The sequence below is a fragment of the Erythrolamprus reginae genome, chromosome 2, assembly GCF_031021105.1.
Source record: "Erythrolamprus reginae isolate rEryReg1 chromosome 2, rEryReg1.hap1, whole genome shotgun sequence".
Lineage (NCBI taxonomy): Eukaryota > Metazoa > Chordata > Lepidosauria > Squamata > Dipsadidae > Erythrolamprus > Erythrolamprus reginae.
The window spans coordinates 154467592-154494520 of record NC_091951.1 but is presented as its reverse complement, the minus strand read 5'-3'; the positions used below and the strand labels follow the sequence as shown (position 1 = coordinate 154494520).

The 26929-nt window shown below is 40.3% G+C and overlaps 1 protein-coding gene across 5 annotated transcripts in view; it reads right to left on the bottom strand.

The window, feature by feature from the left end:
* Positions 1 to 26929, bottom strand: part of CACNA1G (calcium voltage-gated channel subunit alpha1 G) — a 393060-nt gene that overhangs the window by 149036 nt on the left and 217095 nt on the right. For all 5 annotated transcript variants that reach the window (XM_070740004.1, XM_070740005.1, XM_070740007.1 and 2 more), the window contains exon 10: positions 80 to 231. In XM_070740004.1, coding sequence (XP_070596105.1) covers positions 80 to 231 — 152 coding nt within the window. The remainder of the gene's footprint in view (positions 1 to 79; positions 232 to 26929) is intronic.

The following is a 26929-nucleotide window of genomic DNA, read 5'->3' as shown; positions in this document are numbered from 1 at the left end:
TGGCACACTATAAATAAATGGACTAAATGTTATAGATTGCAACTACTTATGGTAATAAAGAAAACTTGGTTTTAATTACCTGATCACTACAATGATTCCATCGAAGATATTGTAAGGATTTTTGATGTAGCCAAAAGGGCCATACACAAGAAGCTTCAGAAGCATCTCTAGGGCAAAGAGGCTAGTAAATACAATATTACTGATTTCCAGAGCATTGGTGAGTTCTTCTGGCTGGAAAAAAAAATCAAGGCTAAATAAAATTGTCAAGAGTAATAAACATTGTGTGCTGTGAAATACCAGGAAATGTCTAGTCATGTAAGTTGTAACATCCATAAATATATCAGACAGCCAGAGAGAATGATATATATATATATATATTGGGCCATCCGTTGACTGTTTTTGCAGTGCTGAGAGCTTCTTCACTATTGTCAGAACTAATCCTAAAGTTCAAGACACAGTTGATATGATTTGCTTACTGTATCATATCCTTTTTCTTCCCATTGCCGTAACAATTTAATGACAAATCAGCAGTAGTAAAGCAATGCCATTTCTCATTGTAGCAAACCTTTAAACCATCCTGTTGCCAGAAAATCAGTGCTAGCTGGTGAGAGCGAAAGCACACGCAAGGGCTTGGGGGAGACAGTGTCCTATGCTAAGACCATGGTGTTCTTGTGCTTCATAGAACTGAGGAATAACAACCAAGGAACTGCAGAACTATCAGCCCTATAGCTCTTGTCCCAAAGGTGCTTTTTCAGGAGGCAACTGGACTTTCTTGTTTTTCTTTGAAGATGTTTCGCTTCTCTTCCAAGAAGCTTCTTCAGATCTGACTGAATGGTGGGGAACAGATGGATTTATACTCCTTGCAGACAGTTCCCCACCAACCACAAGCTGAAGAAGCTTCTTCATTGAGAAGTGAAACGTCTTCAAAGCAAAACAAGAAAATCCAGTTGCCTCCTGAAAATCTTTGGGACACTATGACCTGGATGACTGAGAATCTCTGTAAACCAACAATCCTTGTATGAATAAAGGGTGGTTTTGCCAAGCAACATAGGGGAGAAAATACTCAGAGAGGTCTATTTCTATAGAATCTTCTACAGACAAAATGGTTCCACAAAATGGCTGCTACAGCAAGAGTAGCCAAATACAACTTTCCTTTTTTACAGCAAAACAAATTGCAGAGTTATGCTACACAGCATATAATCCTGTTCAATGTTTTATCACTTGCTCTGATGAAAGAGGTGACGTTAGCCATTTACATATTTTATATGTCCATCTCAGTTTCTCTGTTTACCTCACCTCTAGTGAAAGGTGTTCAGGTGAAATAAATATTATAAACATGCAGATGATATTTTGAATTTTAGAAATATCATAATACTGATACTTCAGTATTAAAAGGCAAAAGAATCCAGCCCTCAATTTACTAATAATGTAGTGAGGTCTGAAGTCCCTCGGCCAAACTCTGCAGAGATGATATGAAACACAAACAGACCCCAAACTGTCCAGTCCCACTTAGGTTCAGTTGATATTTTATAGTTTAAATGGTTCAGATCTGCAGCTTCACAATTGTTTTTAGGTTTTTACCAACACATTTTTACAAAGGAAAAAAAATATGTTAGTATGTGTTTGAGGCTAACTGAATTTATTTGAACATAATTTATTAATGCTGAACTGGGTCAACTTGATTGATGGCATTTCAGCACTCTAGGTTTCTGCAAATGCCGAAAGCTTTGGGGAATGGGAATATTGGACAGCCAAGTCCGATTTTAAAGCACCTTTCGTGCACATCTAAATCTCTTGGTTGGTTTTCAAGTGCACCTATAAACTGTGCCTTTTCACCTGTTTGCCTCCAGCGCAACACTCTGCCACAAAAAACTGGACAGCCGTCTGCCCTCCTTGATATCTCTGGAATGTAACTGACAATGAATTAAGCTGCCATTGGCCAGAGGCTGTTGAGGCAAAGTCTTCCTAAAATTAATAGGAGCACAGGCAACATCAAATCGCATCCTAGAAAAAGGTACACCTGTGCACGCAGTTAGGATCTTATTGAAGTACTTTATGCCTCTTAGCTCATTTAAATAGGGTTTGATTGCCTTGCTGCATGGGCTGGCATCACTTGAACCTGGGTTACTCTGACTGTGGAATTCCATCTACATCTATATTCTGACCTTTTCTATATTCTGGAGGATCATCGTACATTTTTTCAGGTCCCTCCATTTTCCCCTTTGGGAATGATTTGTTATTGAGAATCTTGTCATCAAGTGAAGTGTAAGAGAAAATGACCTTCAAGATTCATGTAACCCTATGGGGCTGCCATGTCTTGAAGAGCTGAGCTAGTAATGCTAGTAACAAATAGCACTTAGCCATTGCAAGTCCATGTCAAGACTACAATCCTTTTCTGGGTTTTAAGTCAGGCTGCTTAAACACTACCCAAATCAGTCAAGTTTAAACCACAAGACTAATTGATTGACAGGATTGTTTCCCATTTCTCAAAAGAGAGAGAGAAAGAGAGAGAGGGAGAGAGATATTTAAATTCTATATTGAACCTAAATGACTCTTTTTGTTTTATTTTGCATTTAAAAACTGCAGCGGTTTGGGCAAAAGATATGCACAGTTATATAATGCCAAGATGGAGGGAAGTGTTAATATTTTATTTTCCTCCTTCCAGTTCAGATCAAGCCAGCAGTTATCTCAATATACTGGAATCTGGCTACTTGTTCACAGTTGGATGTAGAGCTTTACGTTAAACAGTTTTTCTCAAATTCTGAGCCCCATCAAGTATTCCAGCAAGGGAAGATGAAGATGGGAGAGAGATTCACAAATTGATTTTTTTACACAGAAGGCTGCGTAGGAAAGAAACAAAATTTAACACAAGCGCCAAGCTAGGCCTTGTTGTTTGCATGGCTTTTCTACAAGACTGCAGATAGCGTAATTTGGAAACAGACTCCAAGCATCTCCCTGCTCAATTCTCTGCGATTAGGGTTTCCTCCAGGGCTTAGAGGTAAGAGGGAAGGTAGCCCTTATTAGTACATAATATTTATTTTTTTCTTGCTCATTCACATACAGTGGGCGAGCTGCACAGTAGCAACATTTCAAATTGCCTTATTAAAACATGAATTTTGAAAGAGAAAATATCTTATTTACCATCTTGCTGGCACCAAGGGAGTTGGCTTGTAACTATTTTCATCCTGGAGACCATATTATTTCTGAAGCAAATATAGAAAGCTCATACAATAGAAATGCAAATCTTCCTTTTAATCTAGTATCCCACTAATTTATTATGCATTCGAAGCTGCATGCCACTCAGGCTGGTATATGCCTTGTGTTGTTTTGTTTTTTAATTCCTAGACCAAAATCACTTTTGCACCAGTCACGCTTCATTCATGTGGTCAGCTTATATGTTCTTTAGTTATGTGATTACATTGATGCTAAGAATGATATAATATCTGAATGACAGTGGTGCTAAATAGTTTTGTTTTGCTTCACTAGGAAACTCTTCGCTCCAATAAGTAACTGTATTCTGAGACAGCACAACCCAATGGTTGGGCTCAATGGGCACATAATGGATTTTAAAAGTATGTTGTAATGTTCTGGTCTCCCACTGCTCAGTCCTATCCAGTTCTCAAAAACTATCTGGACAAGTCCCTGCAGTTTTATGGACAACATTTTTCAAAAGTCATTCATCATTGGACTGGCCAAAGTCACCCAACTAGCTTTGAGCCTAAGGCAGGACTAGAATTCACAGTCTTCCAGTTTCTATCCTGATGCTTAACTACTACATCAAACTAACTCTTGCTAATGCATTCTGGATACACATATAAAACATTTACCACGTTTCTAAAAAAAATAAAAATAAGACCCTGTCTTATATTTTTTGGAACCCTGAAATAAACGCTTGACTTTACTGCCATGCACTCAAAAGGCTGATGGACTTATGGGATGTCTTATTAAGGGATGTCTTATTTTGGGGGGAAACAGGATATATATTAAGAAGCATTTTTTCTAAGTTGTTTTCTAAGAACGTCTCTGACCATGAGCACCTGCTCCTAACAATAATATACCAAACTGATGAAATATAGAGCTGCACCCTTTTGTACTTGGGACACAATATCACCTGCAAGTACTTGATTTATAATTGGTCACTTAATGACCATTTGAAGTTACAACCAACTTGCCCAAGGGCTACATAAGACCCAGATTTGATGTTCTGCTGGCTGACGTAATGTGATTGTATTTTGTGTGCTCAACAACTGCCCGGCATTTAGGGTCCTTTTCAGTATCCTACAGTGGCCACAATTTAAGAAGGGGTTGCGGGTTTTTTGCAGGAAACTGGCATTTATTTCCAGTTTCCAGCAAAAAAAGAAAGAAAGAAAAGTCCATTAAGGAATCCACAAGGGATTCATTTAACAACTGCAACATCTGCCTTATCTATGTGGTGTTCACTTTATGACTGCCATGGTCACTTAATGATGATCACAAAAAGTCATAAAATTGAGCACAGTAATATAAGTGACCTGCTTAATGAAAGGCATGACTTTAGGCCATAATTATTGGCTCAATTATGGTTGTGTTGAGGACTATCTGTATAAAGGCAGAGTATCATGACATCATCAGACAAAAACTAAGGTAAAGATAAAAGGCTTTTAACTATCCAACTGTCACCTTTGGTCATTTTTTGCACCTTGCTGTCCTCCACAATATTTATGCCACGGTCCAAGGACTCAAAACCACAGGTCTCAAAAGCATTATGAGAAAGAAAACTTTGACATTAGGTTCATAGAAATACATTTATGTAGCAACCTAGCTTGCTTTAAAACAGCAGCAACAACAACAACAAGAACAATAATATAAGTGGTGGCGATGATGATGATGATATAATTTAAAAGGGAAGAAAGGAATGTCTGCAGTTACTCTCTTGGAAAACCTGATTCTTAAATGCCCAAACAGTCCATCACTGCTATTCTTTCCCCATTATGTGATTCTATTTAATAGTACAACGTTATAAAAGATATGAGATAAACTATAACAACAATTGCTGTGATAATGCTGGTGCTGCTGCTTTACTGTGCTCCTCATTGCCCTATTTTCATCGCAACTTGTGCTTTGAAACCGATGTCTCAGAACTCAATATTCAGAAGAAACAGCACAACAAAATTAACTAAAGGGCCACATACAACCGCAGTGCTTGCTTTCCCTTCTTCTAGATGAAATAATACTTTATAGCAACCAGAGAATAAATGCAATTTACATAATTCCAAGTACTAAATTATGCTAACTTGCATCCAAAAGTATATTCAATGAGGCTAAACTAGGCCAATGTATTTGCTATCATACTGTTTTGTCCTTTTTTCTTCTACCCCACAAAGATAATGGAATAAACTTCAAAGTGCATGCATACCCACGTATATTTAAAATCCCCAGGTAATGATAATATTTAGATTTCAGCAAAGAGAGAAGTGTGATCTATAACCAGAAAAATTCAACATAAAGTTACCTTACTGGGAGTTACCAGGTTGGGTGGATTCAACTGTCCCAATCTAACACACACACATTTTTTCAGGGAAATAGATCTTTTGAGAAATCTGAATAACCAGATCCAAGGAAATACTCTGATTTTTCTTCTTCCTTTAGCTATTTTGGTATATAAGAATCTTATTATTCTTATTTCCCTCTCAAAGTCTGGCAAATTTTTATTTATGGTGTAGTTGTTTAGCCTTCAGAAACCAAGAAAATTTTCAACGTACATTTGAAAGTAAAATTAGAAGTTATTTCTAGCTATTAGTGTCCAGAAAAGGGTGAAAGGGCCCTCTTTCACTCAGAAGCCATCTATGGTAATTTCAAGTTTAAAACCTAAATTCCGACCTCAATTAATCTAGCTACAAAAATCCATCTAATAATCTTTACGTGACAGCTTTCTTTCTGCTTGGACAAAAACAATTTTGCCAATGGTCTGCATCTAATTCTATGTTCATCTTACTTCTTTACAAGTTGTTTGTCCATCATGTTTGAGGACGACCTTGACAACTAATGTGGGCTGTATATGACGTGTCCGCAGGTGGCTGGTATAGGTAAGGCCTATACGGGCACGAAATGTTCTATCACACGTTGGGCAGACATGTGTGGGAACTATTGTCACAGCATTTGCCACCCTGGCTTTGCTTTTACATAATTACAGATATGTTTTGTATATATATAATTACAGATATGTTTTTATATCATTCCATACTGTATATGTTTTACATAAGAACATATTTAAGGAAAAGTGTGTTTTGTAATCCCATGGTTGTCTGTATGTATCATCAAAGCTAGAGAAGAACGGCAGCATTTTTAATCTAACCTGTTAACAAGATTTGCTTGGAGCCAGACTCTATTCGTCCTACATGAACCAAGAGGAATTTAATATGCATTTTCTTCTATCCAACAGCCATACACCTTTATTAATATGCTTTACCATCTGGGATTTAGTCTGAGTTTTATACTATTCATAAAATTGAAAAGATGCATGTAATTAACTATTGAAATGAAACAAGAATGCTCTGAGGAGGATTGGTGGAAAAAAAAATACATTTAACAATAAAACAGAATATACTTTTTTTTAAAAAAAAACATCACCATGTCTATTTAGCACTCCTAATTATGCCATTGAGGCCTTTTTCCCTGAAACAACTGCCAGGTAAAATTTGGTCTAGCATTATTTTCATTCCATTATAAGTCTACTGCCTTGCTTTCTCTCCCTCTCCCATTAGGCTCTGTCTCATTTCATATTGCAGATCACATGTTCAACCTCCACTTTGGCACTAATGAAATAAATTGTACAGCCTGCAAACACCCTAGCTGTGATACTAGCAGCATCCTGGAAACTGACAGTTTTCTATTAGTACTTAGATTCAACAGCTTTCATATCAAGTTTCTTAACAAAGACTGCAATCCTCTATATACCTATTTCTCTAGGGATAGTTTCTATATAGATGAGTAACATTTGATTTCTGAGGAAATACTGAGAGTGAAAATGAGCTTGTCGGTCAGCTAATGCCAAACATTCCTCTCTATGAATACTGTTGTGCTGATGGCTGAAGAACATTCCATGTACAGGTAGGCCTTGATATATGACTACACTTGAAATTGGGAAAATCATTTTTAAGTGGTGCAGTTATTAAGGGAGATGTCATATAACCAGGGCTTTCAACCTTCCCTGATGGCTTCTCCATTGACTTTGCTTTAGGCAGGTCAAAAATGGTAATCATGTGACTATGCCTCAATGCAATAGTTGTAAGTGTGAGGACAACCTATAAGTCACTTTTTTCACTGATGCAACTTTGAACTTTTATGATACGAAGAATCATAATTCAATAACTATCTCTATTTATTACACTTATATCCTTCGTATTGAAGAAAATGGTACTCAAAACATTTCCTTTTCTATTTTGCCTTCAGTTTGATTAGGATATAAGCCAGGAGTATCAAACCCGCTCGCATCGCGAGACATATTGCAACGGGGGGGGGGGGGGGTGTTTGCCTTTGAGGCCTTTTTGCATGCTGTATCTGGTCCATGGCTGACAGTTTGACAGGCCTGATATAAGCCAATGCCATCAGAAGGTCTCACCTCTTTTTCTCTTGTCTCATAAGTTAGCTGATAATGCATCATCATCATTGTTGTTGTTGTAGTAGTAGTAGTAGTAGTTGTTGTTATTATTATTATTATTATTATTATTATTATTATTATTATTATGACAATACAACACAGCAAACGAGATCACTATGCTGGATTTCGTATCTCATCACCAGTCGGGCGCTTCCCTTTTATTGCCCTTTTGCTCCATTGGCATGATGTCATTTTCTTCTAGGTAGTCCTGAATTCTGTCAGTTATTATTATTATTATTATTATTATTATTATTATTATTATTATTATTATTATTATTTGTTCACAATGATGTGAACTTTAGTTGGTGTTGAGCTCTTCCCAGTAACCTAGTATGTCACATCAGTATAGTATATGTGCACATTCCCTTTTACAACTGACAGATGGCAATTTTGTCAACATGCAGATTTTCAAAGTGCCATCCAATATTTTTTGGTATGGCACCCAAAATGCTAATTATCACTTGGATCACCATGATTGGTTTATTGCCAGGATCTTTAAATTTAAATTTTCATTTTGTGATCATGAATTGAGAATGTGTGCTTAAAGCCAACCAGATTGCTAAAGAAGAAGACTGCTCAAAGTACTTAGAAGAAAAAGTGAAGAAAATTTAGGTTGCTGGAAACGTCTCATTCTCAGTAACTATATCTGTTGTCAGGGTTCTAGATAGCATCCAAAACTAAACCAGAGTCTGAGGAAAAGTATTCCTCAAAGTTCCAATTTATTAGCAGAGCCATGTTGGCACATCTGGGAGAACCCCAAATCTGAAATCCCAGGGGTTTCTCCACCCAGTTGAAAGTTCAATCCCTTGTCCCCAAACCCCCAAGTCCATCACATTGACCAATCTTCATCTGCCAACTTGGCAGTAACTCCCATCTCCTTCTGTGCAGGTGCAGGAGTACAAAGACAAAGGATGACTTTGACCAACTAGAAGGAATTTGTTATGGCTACATGCAGATATCTCTCATGCAACTATCCCTCCCAAATTCCTACAGCTAAGAATACATTTTAAAATAGCATAAAGTGTGGCAGGCCAAAGACCTCAGCTAAAGTGGCTTCGGCCCAGGGGCGGGCTACCATTCCCAGCCGTACCGGAATGGGGTGGGAGAGCACGCCCCCCCCCCGTGCGCCCCCGTGCCCTGTGTGTGCACGCCCTGCGCGGGATTCGGCTTCTGCGCATGCCCACCCCTGCTTCGGCCTGACATCTGTATTACAGATATTTATTAATGTATGTTTTCATAAAGCTGGTTAAATCTATTATATACAATATTTAAAATACCTATTCAACCATCTACAAATGCACACACACAACATAGTGAAAATTTATTCTACACTTTTCTTCTGCTTTTATATGCCCACCATCATGTCAAGTCATTTTCATGCTGAAATCACATATATTTTGGAGGTAAATTCATTTATGACACAGGCTAAACAAAAGTAGAGGTATCTATCTCTCAGCCTTCCAGATATATTAGACAGGAAACAGAGCAGTTGCTACTTTATCTCACACCCTCTCCTTTACATCTTGAAAAGCTTGGAAGCTTTTTGCTCCAGCTGTTATGTAGCTGCAGGAACTCCTAAAACATAGATGCATAGTCACGTACAAAGCTTAATCCCAAAGGTTTTCTAAAGCGGCAGTTAATCTGTAGCTTTTAATGGGATAAATTAATGGGGAAATTATTAAATATCCAAAAACCTTATAGTACCTACTATATTCAGTTTATTTACATTTAAATGAAAGGAAATGGAATTTATTTTTGTTCCCAATGATTTCTTTGTCTTGAAATGGCTCATAATATGGAAATGGTGCTCCACCTTTGCCGTAGCCATAGGCAATATCTGTATATCAGGTTTTATTATCTTTTGCCCAGTATTATTTGCTGTTTGGTTCTTCCTATTCATACACATTTGCCCTTGTGGAATGTTGGGGTCCTGTTTTTAAAAAAATCAACAATGATTTGTTTCCCTGAGAATACAAGTTTATGCATTTCTACCCACCCATTCGCCTGCAACAAATGCAACTGCGGGCTGCTAAAAGTTTTGCTCACAACCCTATGGAAAACACTGTGTGTTCAAGTGGTACTTCAAATAAACAACTAAGACGGATGCGTACCAAGTTTGAGAAGAAGGATCAGGAGATGTGACACTGAGACTAAAAGACTATGTCATTCAAAGATTCAGATGGATGACCTTAATCACTGCAGAGAAAGTTTATTTGCCCTTATTGCATAACAGTCCCCCAATCAATCTCTCCCCTACAGTTGACCATGATGATGCAAAAGAGCAGACACTGGGGTGAGTTTAAGGTTCTAAATTTGAAGGTTTAAAGGTTTCCAAATTTACTAAAATTCAATTGAGAGAAAACATGCCAGCCTCTGTACCAAGGCAGGAGCAATTAATGAGTGAGCTTGGGGACTCTTTTGCTATGGGTCTGATTGTATATGTTCATATAATCCTACTGGGTCAGTTCATCTGAGAAGACAATAAAGACCATACTGCGTTTATACATTCCAAATTCATCTTCTAAGAGGGGGCAAAATTCCTCAAGAACAATAGGTACAAACTCCTGAGCTCCTCCCGTCTTCAAAATCTTGGCTAACAGCCCACAGGAATACGGACTCCTAGTAACCATTCAAGGTACCACTCAGCTTAGCCTCAATCAGAAAAATATGGATCCTAAACTACAGACACATTATAGAGATAATCTACTAATGTAAACAATTTCTATAAGATAAACTTGTCCATCATCTGAAACACTGCACTTCAAATTTCAGTGAAACAGATCACAAAGAAAGAGCAAGCACTTCCAGAAAGCTGTTTTCGTGGTAGGCATCATGAGAAGATTCAGTGGGAAAAGTACTCAATCTTACTCAACTTCAGGAAGAAAATCATCCATAAATCAATTCAATAGCAGTGTTCCATTATCTAACGAGTTGCCACAAAGAAGAGGTGTTAATTATTCTGCAAAGCACTTGAGGAAGGACAAGAAGTTGTGGATGGAAGTTAATCAAGGAGCGAACCAATCTGGAAATAAAGAGAATTTTCCTGATAGTTAGAACATTTAATCAGTGGAACATCTTGTCTCCAGGAATTGTTGGTGCTCCAACGCTGAAGGCTTTTAAGAAGAGACTGGGTAACCAATCTCTTTGTTATTTGAATGTCTGAAAATGATATAGTTTCTTGCCTGAGTAGTGGTTTGGACTAGAAGACCTCCAAGTTCCCTTCCAATCTGTTATTCTGTTAAATAATATCTGGTAATAACTATCACTTTCAAATGACTACCCTCCTGAAGCCCCAGAGTACAAAAAAAACGTCCAATGGGCAAGCTGCAAGTTTGGAAAACAGACTTCCGGTTTGCCTGTTGTGCTGTTTTTCATACTCTGGGGCTACAGGAAGCTTCCCTGAAGGCTCTGGAGTATGAAAAATAGAACAATGGGCAAACAAGAAGTCCATTTTTCTGAACTTCTGGTTTGCCCATTTTTTCATCTTACCAGGCTTGAGAGAGGGCTTTGTGCATGTGCAGGGACTCGGGGGGTGGTGGTTTTATGCATGGGGGGAGGTGTTATGCAAAGGGGCAGCACGGGGGGTGCACCTGCATGGGGGGAGGGAATGGGTGTGGACACGTCTGTGCTTGCTAGCACATGCACACACACCCTTTTGGCACATGAACCAAAAAAGGTTTGCCATCAGTGGTCTATAGAATTCACTTAATTAACAACTGCAGTGATTTTCTTAAGAACAATGATCAAAAGAGTCCTAAATGGGGCAAAATTCACTTAATTGCCTTACATAGCAACAGAAATTTTCAGGACTGCCTATATAGTTATAGGTATATTTTATATATACATATACATGATATACACATGCACATGACATATATACATATACCTGTTAGGTTCTAGACTAGAAGTAGGTAGACCAGGGGTGGGCTACTTCCCGGACAGGGGTGAACGTAGTAGGGTAGCAAAAATGGAGCTCCACCCCAGAGCACCGAATTTGTACCCAATTTGCACTGAAAGATGTCGAAAGAAAATGTAGGGGGTTCTGCATAAGCCACGCTCACAGTGTGGTCGTAAAATTTTGGTAGCCCTTCACTGAGATAGACCTATGGTTAGGCACAGTTCTTACATCAGGAAATTCTGAAGGTTGCTAAAAGCTGATAATCCCTTCCGTTTGGAAAGAAAAATAGGTGAGGCTAAAGAATAAAAACTTCTCATCTGAAATTTTAAACACTTGATGAATGGAATATCCATTAAAAATTGGGAAACACATGCCAACTAACAGACTTCCTCCTGAGCAGTTCAATAACTCTGAAAACAAGAAATATGATTATGTGCATAGTTGCCTATGTATCTGACAGATCTCTAGAAAATAGCAATTTTAATCTGAATCTTTTAGATGTAATCATCTGGAAATGTCTACTATTGTCAAATCCAAAACTTGTTAATTGGGATGGCTTCAAATTCAAGGAAATTAAATTTGAGCAGTGAAGCCATGTTAACTGCTGTTCTTTGGGCAACCTATGGCAAATTCATTTTCTTCTAGTCTTGTAAAACTGTTTTACAGTTTACTAGGGCCCTAGTTTTACTGGAAACCAGACCAGTTTTTAATTATTTGAACAGCAAATTACCTTTGGGGTCTAGAAATCCACTATTGTTCAATCCCTTCCCACCCTCCTTACTTAAGAAGTGCTTTAAATAAATGTACCCCTCTGAGCATGGGATTTCTGACTCCAAATTAGATACTATCAGCTATTAAAGGAATTAAAGTGTTGGAAAAGTCCCTGGAAGTGGTCCCAATAGTCTAACCTGTTTCCCAATGCAAAATCAATTATATGTGACATGATTGCAATATGCCTATAGTCTTTTTCTTAAATAATTTCAATAGGGGTAAAAAGCATGCAAATACGAGTAGATAAATAGGTACCACATTGTTGAAAAGGTAACACTATTCTTTAATGTCATGCTGGCCACATGGCTGTGGAAATGACTTCAGATAGCACTAGCTCAAAGGCCATGAAACAGAGATGAGCACCAACCTCTATAGTAGGGGTGTCAAATTCAATTTCATTGAGGGCTGTATCAGGGCTGTGGTTGACCTTGGGGATTTCGGGTGGGCATGGCTGACTGGGTGGGAATGGCCAACTTGACACCACTCTTCAAACTGCTGGCATGTTTCCTCTTCATATTGGGTAGACTGGGCTGAATCCACACTGGCCCAATCTTTCCTCTTCACATTGCCTTGAGTTTCACACCCTTGCTCTATAGTTAGCAATGAGTAGCAGAGTAAAATCCATATGAACTCCTTTAGGGTTTTTTTTCCAGTGAAAAACCACCATTCCTTCCATCTACCAGTTCTGCTGTATTCAGAGGCTTCCTAGGGACCAGCTGAAATGCAATTTCTACCCATCAGTTCCAGTTCTGCCCTCAGAAACAACACAGCATAATAGCTCTTTAGATATTTGAAAATGATTTTCTCCACTCCTGTCTTAAAATACCCAATCTTTACTCATACCATTAGGTTTCCAAACTCATTTTCATAGTGATTACCTTTCTCTGGGCTTTCTCTGGTTGCTTACATTCTCCATCTAGGCTGATCAGAAATTGACAAATACATACATACATACATACATACATACATACATACATACATACATGCACCCACCAGAGTAATCCAACAGAAAGAACATATAGCCCCTCCCTGGTACAAAGCTGAAGGGATCAGATCTGGTGGCCTAGAGGTTAATTCTCTGCCTTACAAGGCAGACCTGCCGGATCAAATCCCAGTAAGGGTATGGGATTTTAAATTTTAAAATTTTGCTGAATTTTAAAAATTCAGCAAAAACATGTGATGCATGCATACATACATACATACATACATACATACATACATACATACATATGACCTGCAGAGGTTGCTAAATGGGGCGGAAGTTCCTATGTGCAACATACTTGGGCAACTCAATGGGCGTAACTCCAGCCTGGGCAGTGCAAGCCTATTTTTAGCCTACACCCAGCCCTGTAAGCCACGCCTCAAGTGTGTGGGAGGACTCACCCCCTGACCTGGAACCGGAAATAACGTGAGCCCCAAAGGCACCCCCTCTCCACTACCTTGGTCGTATAGGCAGCATGAGCTATGGAAAGGGGCAGCCGATCATCTTCCAAAAGATGCCCAATGGAAAACACACAGTTGCTACTGATACCCTTTCCCACCCCGTTACTGCCAAAAGTGACCAAGAAGAAATTAGTCAATTGCTAACTGCCGACCTAATTAAACCAGACACGCCACATAACCAAATACACTTCTCTGTCTTCCAGGGTGGAGTAGGCAAAAAACCCCAATCTAGACTCAACTGTGCTGCGATTGCAAAAAATTCCTACTCGGCCCCCAGTTAGGCGACCTTTTAAGCACCCTAGATTGAGCGGAGGGTAGGTGGGTGCTTGCTTTTGCTGGCAGCCAGGCTGAAGAAGGGAAGAGCTGGGTGGCTTGTGGGCCTTAAAGGCCGCTCGCTAAGCCCAGCCACTTCCGGTCTTGTGACCCAAGCGAAGCATTCTGGGAGGTCTCGCACTGCCGTGTGAGACCTCCCAACAAACAGGAAATCCATGCTGTGTTCTCCATCACAAATGTCAGCCCTGCACTGAGTGCGTGCAGCCTCTCAATTCTCTGTGTACCAGCAGAGCCAGGATGAATCAATGAGTCATCCATTTACCTTGTTTTTAAATGCTACCAGCCATGGAATGATAGCTGGCAAGCTTTTACTTCCTTTCTAATTTCCTCTTTTCTTTTCTTTTGCTAGGGTGAGAACAGAACATACTCAAGATGCCTAATCTTGCGAGCCGCCCCGAGTCTTCGGAAAGGGGCGGCATACAAATCCAAATAATAAATAAATAAATAAATAAAATAAAATATTTCCACTTCTGTATTACAGTTTCCCCTAATCAATAGTAGCTTTTTAAAAATTATGAAATGGCCACAAAAATGGAGAGGAATCCAAAACTTAGACACTTACTTAAATCCACTGCATAGTGACCTACTGGCACAGAGCGACCCACAAAACTGTAACGGTGCTAAGTAGTCAATGCACTGTTTGAAAACAACAAAACAAAAGCCAAGCTTCTTGAAATGATTGGCGATGATTCTCTAGTTCTCCCTCAACTGTAGTTGTATAGATGGCTTGTGACATGCTCACACTACAAACACAAATAATAAAGCAGGGGCAGCCTTTCCGAGTAAACACATTATATCTCATGTTGAACTGATTAACTTGTGCCCACCGAGCAGCAGTTGCATCTGGGAAAAAATATTAGCGCAGCAGGACCTTGGAAACAAAACAAGTCCCACTTCAGATTATGTTTGCTGCTGATTCTTCTTCACTATTTTAAGAAAGACTCTCTTTCTTCCTCTGCTATCGAACAGTTTCAGTTGCTAAGATAACTTTGGAGCATTTTACATGCAAACATATATTCAACAATAAACTCTTATGCATTCATGTTCTGCTTTTATTGTCACCGGTACCCAGTGATGGGCTACCAAAATTTTTACTACCACACTGTGGGCGTAGCTTATGCATTTTGTTTCAACATCTTTCAGTGCAAATTGGGTGCTCTGGGATGGAGCTCCAAATTTTGCTACCGGAACTGTGTTCCTGACCGTTCCCGTAGGAGCCCATCACTGCCGGTACCATGTCCACAGACACCAGGAAAGGAATTCCATTTGAGAACATCATTGTCTTTATGTTTCTATGTTGCTTTGTGTCAGCCCAGTATTTTTAGTTTGTTTTGCCAAAAATCTTAAGCGACACTTTACCCATTCATGCCTTACACTAACTAATCTGTTGCTGAGTTGTCTTCTTCTTTCTTCTTCTTCTTCTTCTTCTTCTTCTTCTTCTTCTTCTTCTTCTTCTTCTTCTTCTTCTTCTTCTTCTTCTCCTTCTCCTTCTCCTTCTCCTTCTCCTTCCCCTTCCCCTTCCTCTTCTTCCTCTTCTTCCTCTTCTTCTCCTCCTCCTCCTCCTTCCCCCTTCCCTTCTCCTCCTGTTCCCCCCCTCTATTCCTCTTCCTCTTTTTTTTTCCATATTCATTTTAATCTGCCTTTATTTCATTGTTGCATACTGTCTTGGAGTGGTCAAATAAATACAGCACGGCCCAAAGAGAGCTTTTGCCTTTTATCACTGAGCTGACTTAATTCACATGTGGAGCTTCTATCTTGAAAATATTTTATACCATTTTTATAAGGAACTAAGGGATTCAAGTGAAACTAAAAAGGAATATAACAAAAAAAGGGTTTCAAAAGTGTTAGGTTTTTTTAAATCTAGAAAAGCATATGTATGTATGTATGTATGTATGTATGTATGTGTGTGTGTGTGTGTGTGTGTGTGTGTGTGTGTATGTATGTATGTATATGTTTAAGAATATGCATATGTATATCTATATGCATATGCATATGTGTGTGTGTGTGTATCACATGTTTTTTGCTGAAATTTTAAAATTAAGGGAGACTAGGATGGCACCATTTCGGCCTTGTTCTGGCTATAAATATATGCATATTGATATGTATATGTATATCTATGTTTCTATCAAGGTATTATAGAATATATACGAATAGAATAACAGAGTTGGAAAGGATCTTGGAGGCCTTCTAGTTTAAGCCCCGGCTTAGGTTAGTGCTATGGTAATGCAACAGCATGATAAACTGCGAAAGTTTCCTTTTTCTCTAATAGTTTCATTCTGGGAATAAAGCAAGAAAAGGCGTGTTTGATCTCCCTTGGTTATACAATGGACTTGTGGACTTGGAGATGGTGGCTGGATGGACAGATGGACAGACAGACTTGGACCACTCTTGTGTCTCTTGGTTTTCCTCAACTCATAGTCTTTACAGGACATTCAGTGCAATAATCTTATGTACCAGTGGATATATTGCAGGGATAAAACAGAAGTAATCCAAGTAATTGCAAATTAGTTGAAACATAGAGTTGGGGATTTTTTTTTCTTAACTGCTTGAATCCAAAATTACCATTTACCTTTACCATTTTTCTAGACATTTTGTCCTTGTCCTAACAGATAGAGTGGTGAGAAAGTCCTACAACTTCTGTAGATTAGTACATTAAGAATAAATTATATATAGTAGGTTGGACAATGTTACTTGTTTTGGTTAAGAATCAAGTTTTTTAAAAATCAAGTTAAAATAGTATAATTTAAAAATCAATAAGTTCAAGTTCCTGATTGTGGGAGGAGAAGTTGTCCAAATTTACATGAATACCTGGAAGATCATTGTCGGTTATACCATCGTGTTGGAGGAGTAATAACTCATTAAAAAACCTTGGTCCATGTTGGTAGCACCTTGTAAGGGTCCCTTTCCAGGGTTACAGGAAAAATTGGTACATGGTTTTGAAGGTGGAAGAGGGCTCTATGTCCCAATGGTAGATAAGACTGCAAACCTCCACTGCCTTGTGGAAAAGGCTTCAGGAGGAAACCTTGAGGCAACATCCGGAGCCAGAGTCACGGAAGCGGTTTGTAACTGTGTACAATTACGTTCTGATAACTCCTGCGACATAGTGGGAACCAATTGTATTGGCATTTGCCATTCCATTGGACTATTTCAGAGACGTGCAGAGGGGGGATCTGCTGCTTGGGTAACAGTCTATCCTCCATATTAACCTACCCAGGCCTCCTGCTCTGGAAGGGTAACTCCAGCTTTGCATTCGGCATTTTAGGAACACTTTCCAGAGCATGATACCATAGTCTTTCGAGATTGAAGGATGCCAATGGTGAGATATTGTGAGGGGGAAGGGAAGGGAGGGGAGGGGAGGCAGCTTGGAAAATTTTCCATTTCAAACCAGCATAAAAATGAAAACATTATGATAATTCTATCCAGGTATGTTCTATCCAGTGAAGTTCTATGTAGTAAAGGACAATGCATTTTCCTATCAGTGTCAGTCTCAATTCTCAACTTGTAAGAGTATCCATAAATATATACCTGGGATATATACCATACCTTATACCTGGGATGTATTCAGATTTGAGATATTTACATAAACAAGAACACAGAAAATGTTCTACACTAAGCAAGATGTAGCCTGAAAAATTATGGGGGAGTGGGATATATTATTCACCCACCCCCTTTTATGAATAAAGAAGATTCCAGGACCCTCTCTGAACAAATGGGACCTTATAATTTACTGAACGGCCTTTTGGAATATATAAATAAATATTGCCTGAAGCTTCAAAATGAGAGACATCAGTGATGTTTGCTGCGCTGAAACCCAGAAACAAGTTAGGGGTTTTAATAATGCTCATCTCAAAAGAGAAATAATAGTTAGAAATCTTTTATTTTTTCCTTGCTTAACTTATATCCAAAAAGGAGAGAGACTCATTTGCTTTTGGTCCACTCATTATTACTCTGTTGCTTTTACTATGAAAAATGACTTGTAAGAAATTGAGTGATCTCTAGAAGTCTCCTTTGGGGTGGAAAGCTGGTTGGTCAAAACTCAGTCCCTGTAATATGGCCTTGCTTTGACTTAAAATTCATTCGATTCTGGTTCCTGCTGTGCTGGCAGGTAATTCAAATTTAAGTGCCAAAAATGAATCTAGTTGCATTTATTTATTATTTACTATTGCACATCCTGCTTTAGGCATTTAGTAGCACCAAGCAAAAAGAGTGCATACATTTTCCAGAACATTTCATCAGCAAAATGCTATGAATATGCAGAGTCGAAAATCTAGGCTAAATTTTCAGCCATAAAGGAGGCACCTTAATTACTGATATCGTGAAAAGGAACATAATAGCCGGATTGCAGAAATCCTTGACAAATTTCTGATCTTAGTAATAGCTATCCATCTAGGACAAAAAATAATGGTTGCCCATCTCAGTTCTGAACACATAGAAGTCTCTGTTCCAGGGGTGAAATGCTCCTGGTTTGATTTCTTTTACCCTCTGCGCATGCAAAGAATGCTTTGCGCATGCACAGAGGGTAAAAGAACCCAAATGGCGGCATCTGGGCAGGTGGGCGGAGCCTCACACTCCCTTCGCGACCGGCTCTCTGACGACTGACAGGCACGAGCGAACCGGGAGCATTTTAACCCTGTCTGTTCTGTCCATTGCCATGAGCAAACAATGTGGAGAACAGAATTAAAGCTATGTTTCAATCTTTAAATCCAAAGAGCAATTTCAGAGCTGTAAGTAAAATGTACATAAAGCGAAAGTGTGTAATTCTGTCTAATGGTTCAGGTGGGGAATGGCAGTAGTGATTAACAAGTTTCTTGTGCTGGTTTTTTTTAGTGTTGGTATCTTATTTAAATCCAATTGATGTACTGTGGGGGAGATAGGAGTGAAGGCTATGGTATCTTCTCATCATTGTGTTAGGTCGGTCACCTGCTGCCCCAGCCGTGGTTCAGTAGATGCCAGTCTGACATACATAGCTGGAAGGACAGAGCTGAGGGGAGGTAAAAGTTTATTTATTTATTAGATTTCTATGCCGCCCTTCTCCACAGACTCAGGTTGCCTAGATAAGGGGATTTGAAACTGCTCATCATGCCATCCTATGAGAGCCGCCCGTTGGTCCAAAGTCATGCCATGGAATGCAACACTCTCCAGCCCGCCAAGCCAGGGACTGTTAGCAAAACAATTTGATTGGTTGTAATTGGACAAGGGGAGATATCCAGGGAATAGCTGGGGAGAAGGGAAAGTTAACTATGCTTTGAGCACGAAAAATCAGATTCGGCCTTTTTTCACATGTGGTGGTATTGTCCCAAAATACAAAAAATTTGGAAAACAATTCATAGGTGGCTTATAGAAATTACCAAAGAAGAAATAGAACACACCCCAGAAGGTATGCTACTAGGAATTTGGAAGAGACACTATTCTAAACAAACACTGCTTCTTATAACGCATATAAATACGGCAACAAGAATAGCGATAGCACAAATGTGGAAAAACGAACAGACTCCAACAGAAAATTTAATAATAGACAAAATATACACATGTGTAGAAATGGATGAAATTACAAATTCAATCAAGGGAAACAAAATTAACGAATTGAAAAGAACATGGTACAAATGGCATGAATGGGTTCAAAAGAGAATATGAAAATAATATAATATAGAGTAACAGTACAACCTGAAGAAATAACAGATACCTCCTAAATGTCTTTATTTAACACTTAGAAAATGTAACATATTATGTAAAGAAGCAAACAATTGTATATTGTATACTACTGAATGCAATATGTAAAAAGATCAATGAAATACACAAAAGGTAACAAAGATGGATTATGATCTGTAAAATTGAACAAAATGTGAGATAAATATTTGTGAAAATCAATAAAGAATTTTTTTAAAAAAAAATCAGATTCGGCTTTGCTATCTTGTAACCACTTGGCTTCAGTAAAGGGTACTTTCACTAATGAGGGAGTTGAGAGTCTTTCTTTCCTAACTGACCAAGTTGGGACACTTGACACACTGATATTACATAAATGAAAAACTCATTAGGGCATGAATGCAACAACCAATGAAGCCAATAGGAGCTATGGATGAGAAAACACAAATGTTGATCTTTCCACTCCCAGGGCCAAGTTATTGGCATCCATTCAACTCTAAATTTTTCAACTTGTTTGGGGCTGATATTCCCCCAAGAACTCTTACAACGTCTTATAGCCACTGCAGTAATTTTCAGATGTCTTCAGTTTACACACAGCAGGTGAACTGCTGGTTGAAACACACAGCGAACCACAGGAAACTCATAACATTGGCCAAGCCTCACAGAATCAAGGCCATTTAATTTTTTTTTTTTGGATGCACTGTAGTTTTTTTATTAGTTCAACAGACTTTTCATTATGACTGGCACTCTAAATGAATTAGCATTCTTTCTCTTCCCTGATGTTTATACCCAGTATATTTCTTTTAATTCAATCCTCTTCAATCCACCATGGGTTTAACACAGAACAATGAAGTCACCTGAAATAATACTAGGCCAATAGCGCTGTTTATTTCCTGATTTCAGTCAACATTGTGATCTCACCCATTACCCCTTTTCAAGAACCTCCTTTTAGCAGCCACCCAGTAGATGACGAAATGAAACATAAAATTAAGTCCACCACTTCTAAGCTCCTAAATTACACTCAATTGAAACTAATGGTATAGATCACCCATAAAGACATTGCTTGTGGCTCATGGCACAGAATAAACCACAGATGTCTTTAAGAATTGCTGGGGGGTTTGTCGACATAGTCACTCAAACGAAGGAACTTTTCAAAAGAAAGATCTGAGATTGGCAGACGTTAGAGAGGGAGGGGGGAAGTGAGTGTGTGTTCTTACTCATATTCTGTTACGTGCACATGGCGGAGGTGCTGCAGTAATCCACTTGGCTCTATTTCAAATGCAGGGAAGATACAGCCATGCTGTTAATGTGAGCTATTATTTCATGCTTTATGTCCAATTCTATCCTATTTGTTTTCTTTAAGGGAAATTAGAAATGGGCAGCTATACAGAGAAACTCATGTGCAAGCTGGACAGCGGGGGCACAGAGAGAGATTAAACATCTGATTTTGCCTTCTATTGCAGATGTCTGTCTGCATTGCATTACACGCGGTGGAATGCTGCTTTCTACAATAAACACAAACCAACACTTGCACGTGACAGTCTCCTACTATAATGCACCTCAGTTGAAACAACCGATTTTTTGTTCTGTAGACAGCAGAGAAACTAATCCATGCACCTACATTATTTGAGCATGCAGGAATCTCCGAGACATTCCCTGGAATTCCCACAAGTATCTGTTGTAAACCACCCCGAGATCTTGGAGAGGGGCGGCATATAAATCCAATGAATGAATGAATGAATGAATGAATGAATGAATGAATGAATGAATCTGGCAGATAAATTTAAAGGCTGCACAATAATAAAGGGACAGGCTCTTAACTCTAATAGGATAAATTTACTTTAGAAAATATAGAACTGATTTAAAACACTATGCTCCATTATATGTGTTGTGAGCCTTGCTGGTGCAGTGGTTAGAATGCTGTACTGCAGACTAATTCAGCTCACTGCCAGGAGCTCGATCCTGATGGCTCAAGATTGACTCAATCTTCCATCCTTCCGAAGTCATTAAAATGAGGAGCAAAATTGCTTGGGGGAAATATGCTGACTCTGTAAACTGTTTAGAGGGGGATGTAAAGCACTGTGAAGCGGTATCTAAGTCTAAGTCAGCTTGTGAGTCATGACCCCTTTGGGGATCGAATGACCCTTTTGATCATTCGAATGACCTGGGGTTTCCTAAGACCATTGGAAAACACATATATCGGATGGTCTTAGGAACCGAGACACCGCTCTTCTATCCATCTCCAGACAGGTCCACCCACATGCAAATCTATCTATCTATATAGCAGTAATCTATTTGCGTGTGGGTGGACCTGTCTGGAGATGGATAGAAGAACGGTGTCTCAGTTCCTAAGACCATCCAATATATGTGTTTTCCAATGGTCTTAGGCAATCCCAGGTCATTCGAATGATCAAAAGGGTCATTCGATCCCCAAAGGGGTCACGACAAGTGTTTAATGCTATTTTTACATACACAGAAACAAAGTGAATTACAACTACTATTACAAAGCCATCAAAATACCAGAATGATAACTTTATAAGTGTATAAAGATGTATAAACTTTATAAACTTTCCAAAGTCTCAACATCTTTTTTTGTAATGTGGTGACCAAAATCTCCTTGATGTTTTGATGTTGTTTGGGGTAGCATCAAAAAAATAATCCAAATGTTTTTGAGAACTGAATTGTAAATCACAGGATGTAAATGTAAATCTCTCCCTCACTATTTAATATTTCTGTTTGACACAGCACATAGAAGAAAATGTCTGGAATCTGGCAGCCTAAACTGTTGTCATCACAGTAGCTCCAGATCTTCCTTTTTAACAAATATGCTTCTATAAGAGTGGGGGAAATCCCAAAGGTTTTAGCTTCATATCCCTTTAACATTAACAAATTTACACCCAACGTGATCCAAAAGAGTTGAGACAGAAAGTCCCCAGAGACCTAAATGATAATGCCCACTTGGCATTCAAAACTTTCTAGTTATAATTAATTTTTTTAAGTGAAAAAGCCAACTGGATATTAAGCTATTTCCATAGCAACCAAGGATTCCAGGAAAAATATAGAAAGAAGGAATAGGGAAGGCAAAAAGGGTGACTTCAGCTTATTTCTCAGCAGTCACCAAATAGCATTTACAGGCTCATCAATTAAAGATTTAATTTAAAAATGAATTCCAAAAAGTTAACAGTACCAATAAAGAAAAGAGAGAACAGTCTTGTCTTTCTCTGCCACTAGAATTATTGTCACTCCGTGAACATGTTCTGAGTAGACTAAAACAATTGAAACAAACATTTTAAATTTTTTGTATACACACCCAGCTCACAAATAATGACTGCAGGTGACTTACCTAAAAACAGAAAACCCAATAACCAAATATACTAAGTAGCATAACTGAGGCCAAGGCACAACATATCCCAGTTCAAAGGATAAGCAGAGTGGGCTTTATCCAATACGTTTGCCCAATGCCCAGAACAATTTCCAAGGTCTTAGAGCAGGGGTGTCAAACTCATATTGTCACAGAGTCGTCACTTGACATAGCGGGACTTTTTACCCCTTTGCTAAACTGGGCGTGGCCAGCATGTGACGTATCCGGCCTGTGGACCTGAAGTTTGACAGCCCTGCCTAAGAGAATGCCAATAAGGTTGGGGCCCAACAGTTCAGCAACAGAGAAAGCATGCTTTGTACAGAGCCTGGTAGTCGACATTGTTTCATGGAAGAGCTTTGGAGCATGCTCACTCTACTGGATCTAGTGGGATAAGCAAAGAAGACAGGTAGCCCTGCAAATATTAAGTTTTAAGAGCACCAAGAAAAATTGGTGGGGTATGTAAGACAAATCCATAAGAGCACTGGAGACTCCTGGTTTGATTTTTAAACAATGGGCCAAGGGAAAATGCCATTCTTCTACAGACATAATTCAAGCCCTCATAATTTTTTTTAAAAAAAACCAGCCTAGAAATAATTCAAGCATTTTCTCCCCACGCAGAGAACAGTGCTTTCTGACCTTCAAGAAATTTGCTGTTGCTGTTCTGTTTCATTTTTATTTTGCCATGCTTTGCTTTGTTTTAGTGGAATACATTAAGAAGGAATCTTTGAACACAGTTAGAACCAGAAATCTCCGACCTTAGAAAAATTGCGGACCAGCTTTAGAGGATCAAGCCTGCAAATAGAGGACTGGATGGGTACTCTAGATCAGAGGTCCCCAACCGCCGGTCCGCGGACCAGCACCGGGCCATTGGGGGTTTTCAGCCGGTCCGCGGCGCCAGGGCCCCCTCGGCCTTTCCGCACCACCAGTGGCGCTCCCCCCGCCAGCCAGCCAAGCCCGGCGCCCGCCGGAACCGGCTCCTCGCTCTCCCCCCCGCCGCCCGCCGCGTTTGCAGGAGGTGGGGAGGGTCGGGCGGCCCGCCAAGGCCAGGAGGGACGCCGCTGCCCCCCCCCTCTCTCCGCCCGCCGCTGCGCCTCCTTGACGCCGAGAGGAAATGCCGGCAAAGGCTTTTCTCAGCGGAGGTCTTCAATGTCGGGGGCGCACGGGCGGTTGCACGCGCTCCCTATCTCCCTGCTAGCCCACTCGGAATATTCAAAATAAGAAAAACCTTTGCCGGCGAAGGCTTTTCTTATTTTGAATATTCCGAGTGGGCTAGCAGGGAGATAGGGAGCGCGTGCAACCGCCCGTGCGCCCCCGACATTGAATATCACCTTCGCCGGCCCCACCTCTCCTGCAAACCCCCTTGCTGAGAGCCCGGGGCGAAAGTGCTCTCGCAAAGGTGAGGCGGGCAGGGCGTGCGCGCGTCACCGCTGAGAAGAACGGAGAACGAGAGTGAGTGATAGCAACAGACAGCAAGATAGAGAGAAAGTGAGAAAGAGAGAGTGAGAGAAAGGGGGGAGAAAGAGATAGCAAGAGAGAGAACAAGAGAGAGAAAGAGCGTGAGAAAGAAAACAAGAAAAAGTGAGAGAGAGAGAAAGCAAAAGAGACAGAAAGAAAACAAGAGAGAGAAAGTGAGAAGAAGAGAGAGAAAGAGGGGAGAGAGAAAGAGAGGGAGAGGGAGAAAGAGAGAGAGAGGGGGGAGAGATAGCAAGAGAGGGAGAGAGAGAAAGAGAGAGGGAAAGGGGGGAGAGATAGCAAGAGAGGGAGAGAGAGAAAGAGAGAGGGAAAGGGGAGAGAGGGGGGAGAGAAAGAGAGAGGGAGAGAGAGAGGAGATAAAGGAAGAGGAGAGAGAGAAAGGAAGAGAAAGAAAGAAAGAGGGATAGAAAGTGAGAGAGAGTGAGAGATGCTCAGTGAGCCTTTCTTTGAAGTTGCCTTTCTTTCTTTCTTTCTCTTTCTTGCTTTCTTTCTTGCTCTTTTTCTTTCTCTCTTTTACCTTCCCTTCCTCTATTTCTTCTTTTCTTTCTCCTTCCTACCTTCTTCCCTTACTCTCCCCTTTCATAAGTTTCCTTGCTTCCTTCCTCTGTTCCTGTCCCTTCCCCCCTTCTTTCTTTCTTTCCTTCCTTCCTTTCCTCCCTCCATTTCTTGCTTTCCTTTTCCTTCCTCCCTTCTTTCCTCCCTCATTCCCTTCTTTCACTCCTTCCTCTTACTCTCCCCTTTCACACCTTTCCTTGCTTCCTTTGCACCCTTCTTCTGTTCCTGTCCCTTCCCTCTTTCCTTCCTTCCTTCCCACCCTCCGTCCATTCATTCACCCATTCCTCTCTTGATCGCCCCTTTTACAGCGCCGCTGACAGCTAGCTCCCCCCCCCCCACCGGGACATGGAAAACTGGTCTAGCTTAAAGCCGGTCCCTGGTGCAAAAAAGGTTGGGGACCTCTGCTCTAGATGGCCAATTCCATGGTTATCAATGGTGTTTATATCAGGGGTGGGTTCCACTTACCTTCACCACCAGTTCGCATCATGACATTTCGTGCATGCTCGCTCGCTATGCTAGTGCATGGCCCCTTGTGTAATTCTACTTCTTCACATGCTCAGTGGCTAGAATCAGCCCTAAACACAGCTGAGGAGCTGATCAGCTGTGATTCACAAAGGAATAAAGGTAAATATAAACCTGGGGGCAGGTGGGAGGGCCCTTATTCAAGCTGCCAGCAGAGGAAAAAAATTTCCAAACAATAAAAAATTAAGAAAAAAAATTAAGAAAAATGTTGGTGGCGCCCATGGTCTAGCACAGCGGTCCCCAAACTATGGCACGTTTATACGGCCTGTGGGTGAGTGACAGGAGCACAGGATGCGTCCACATCCTGTGCTCCTGGCCACTGTTCCCTCTAGCGGCTAGGGGAGCTGGGCATCAGAGTTGGGGTGGGGAGCGGCAAGGAAAGTGCATGGAAGTCTTGCACCAGCGAAGGTTCATGTGCGCCTGCATCGCGAGCTCCCCATTCCACTGCCAGCCCGCCATGCGCCTGGGGGAGGAGGCTGAGCACTCCACTGCGAACTTCCAAGAGGCTTGGCACTAGCCCATCTGCAGCGGGCAGTGCCAGGGGTGGCAGCGGCTCCCTCTCCTTCCCCACCACCTATTTCTATTGCTGGCGCCTACCACCAAGGCAGGGATTGCGCCCGGAGGAGACGGTGAGTCTCTGTGCCTGCTCGCTGAGGCACCTCTGCATCCGAAGCCGGAGCAACAGCAGCGAGAACGTCCCCCTCAATCTCATCTCACCTGAGGTAAAGGAAGGCCTGCCGAAAGCCGAGCCGGGCACAACACACACACACACACACACATACACCCTCCTCCTCCTCCTCTTTTGAGTTGCCGGCTCCCAATACAGGGTTTTTTGTAAAGTTCTGGAGTTGGTCTGATAGCCCTAATTATAATTATCAATACTATCATTTTTTCATTCTGTTTTATTTGCCATTTCCCCCCCTTTGCTGTAGCTATTTTTCTCCCACCAGGCAACTACTAAATAGGCGTTCTCTTCAGATTTTCACCAAACTTGTGTGCATTGTCATTCCTGCTATACTTCAGCCCTCTTCAGAAAATTTGAGAGCTCTATCAGATTACTTTCCTATGAAAAGGTACAGGCAAATGGCCATGCATTTGTAGAAAACCTTGTCTTTTCTTCAATATATGGAACACTAAATACTATAAAATGTATCTTGCCATGTTATAAATAGAAACCAAATCCACCATTGCTATACTTTCTCTCTCTAAATTCCCTCTCTGTGGGATAATGGATTTCTACTAATACACCTCTTGCTGTGTTCCCTAATCTGGTGTCTTCAAATGTCTTGGC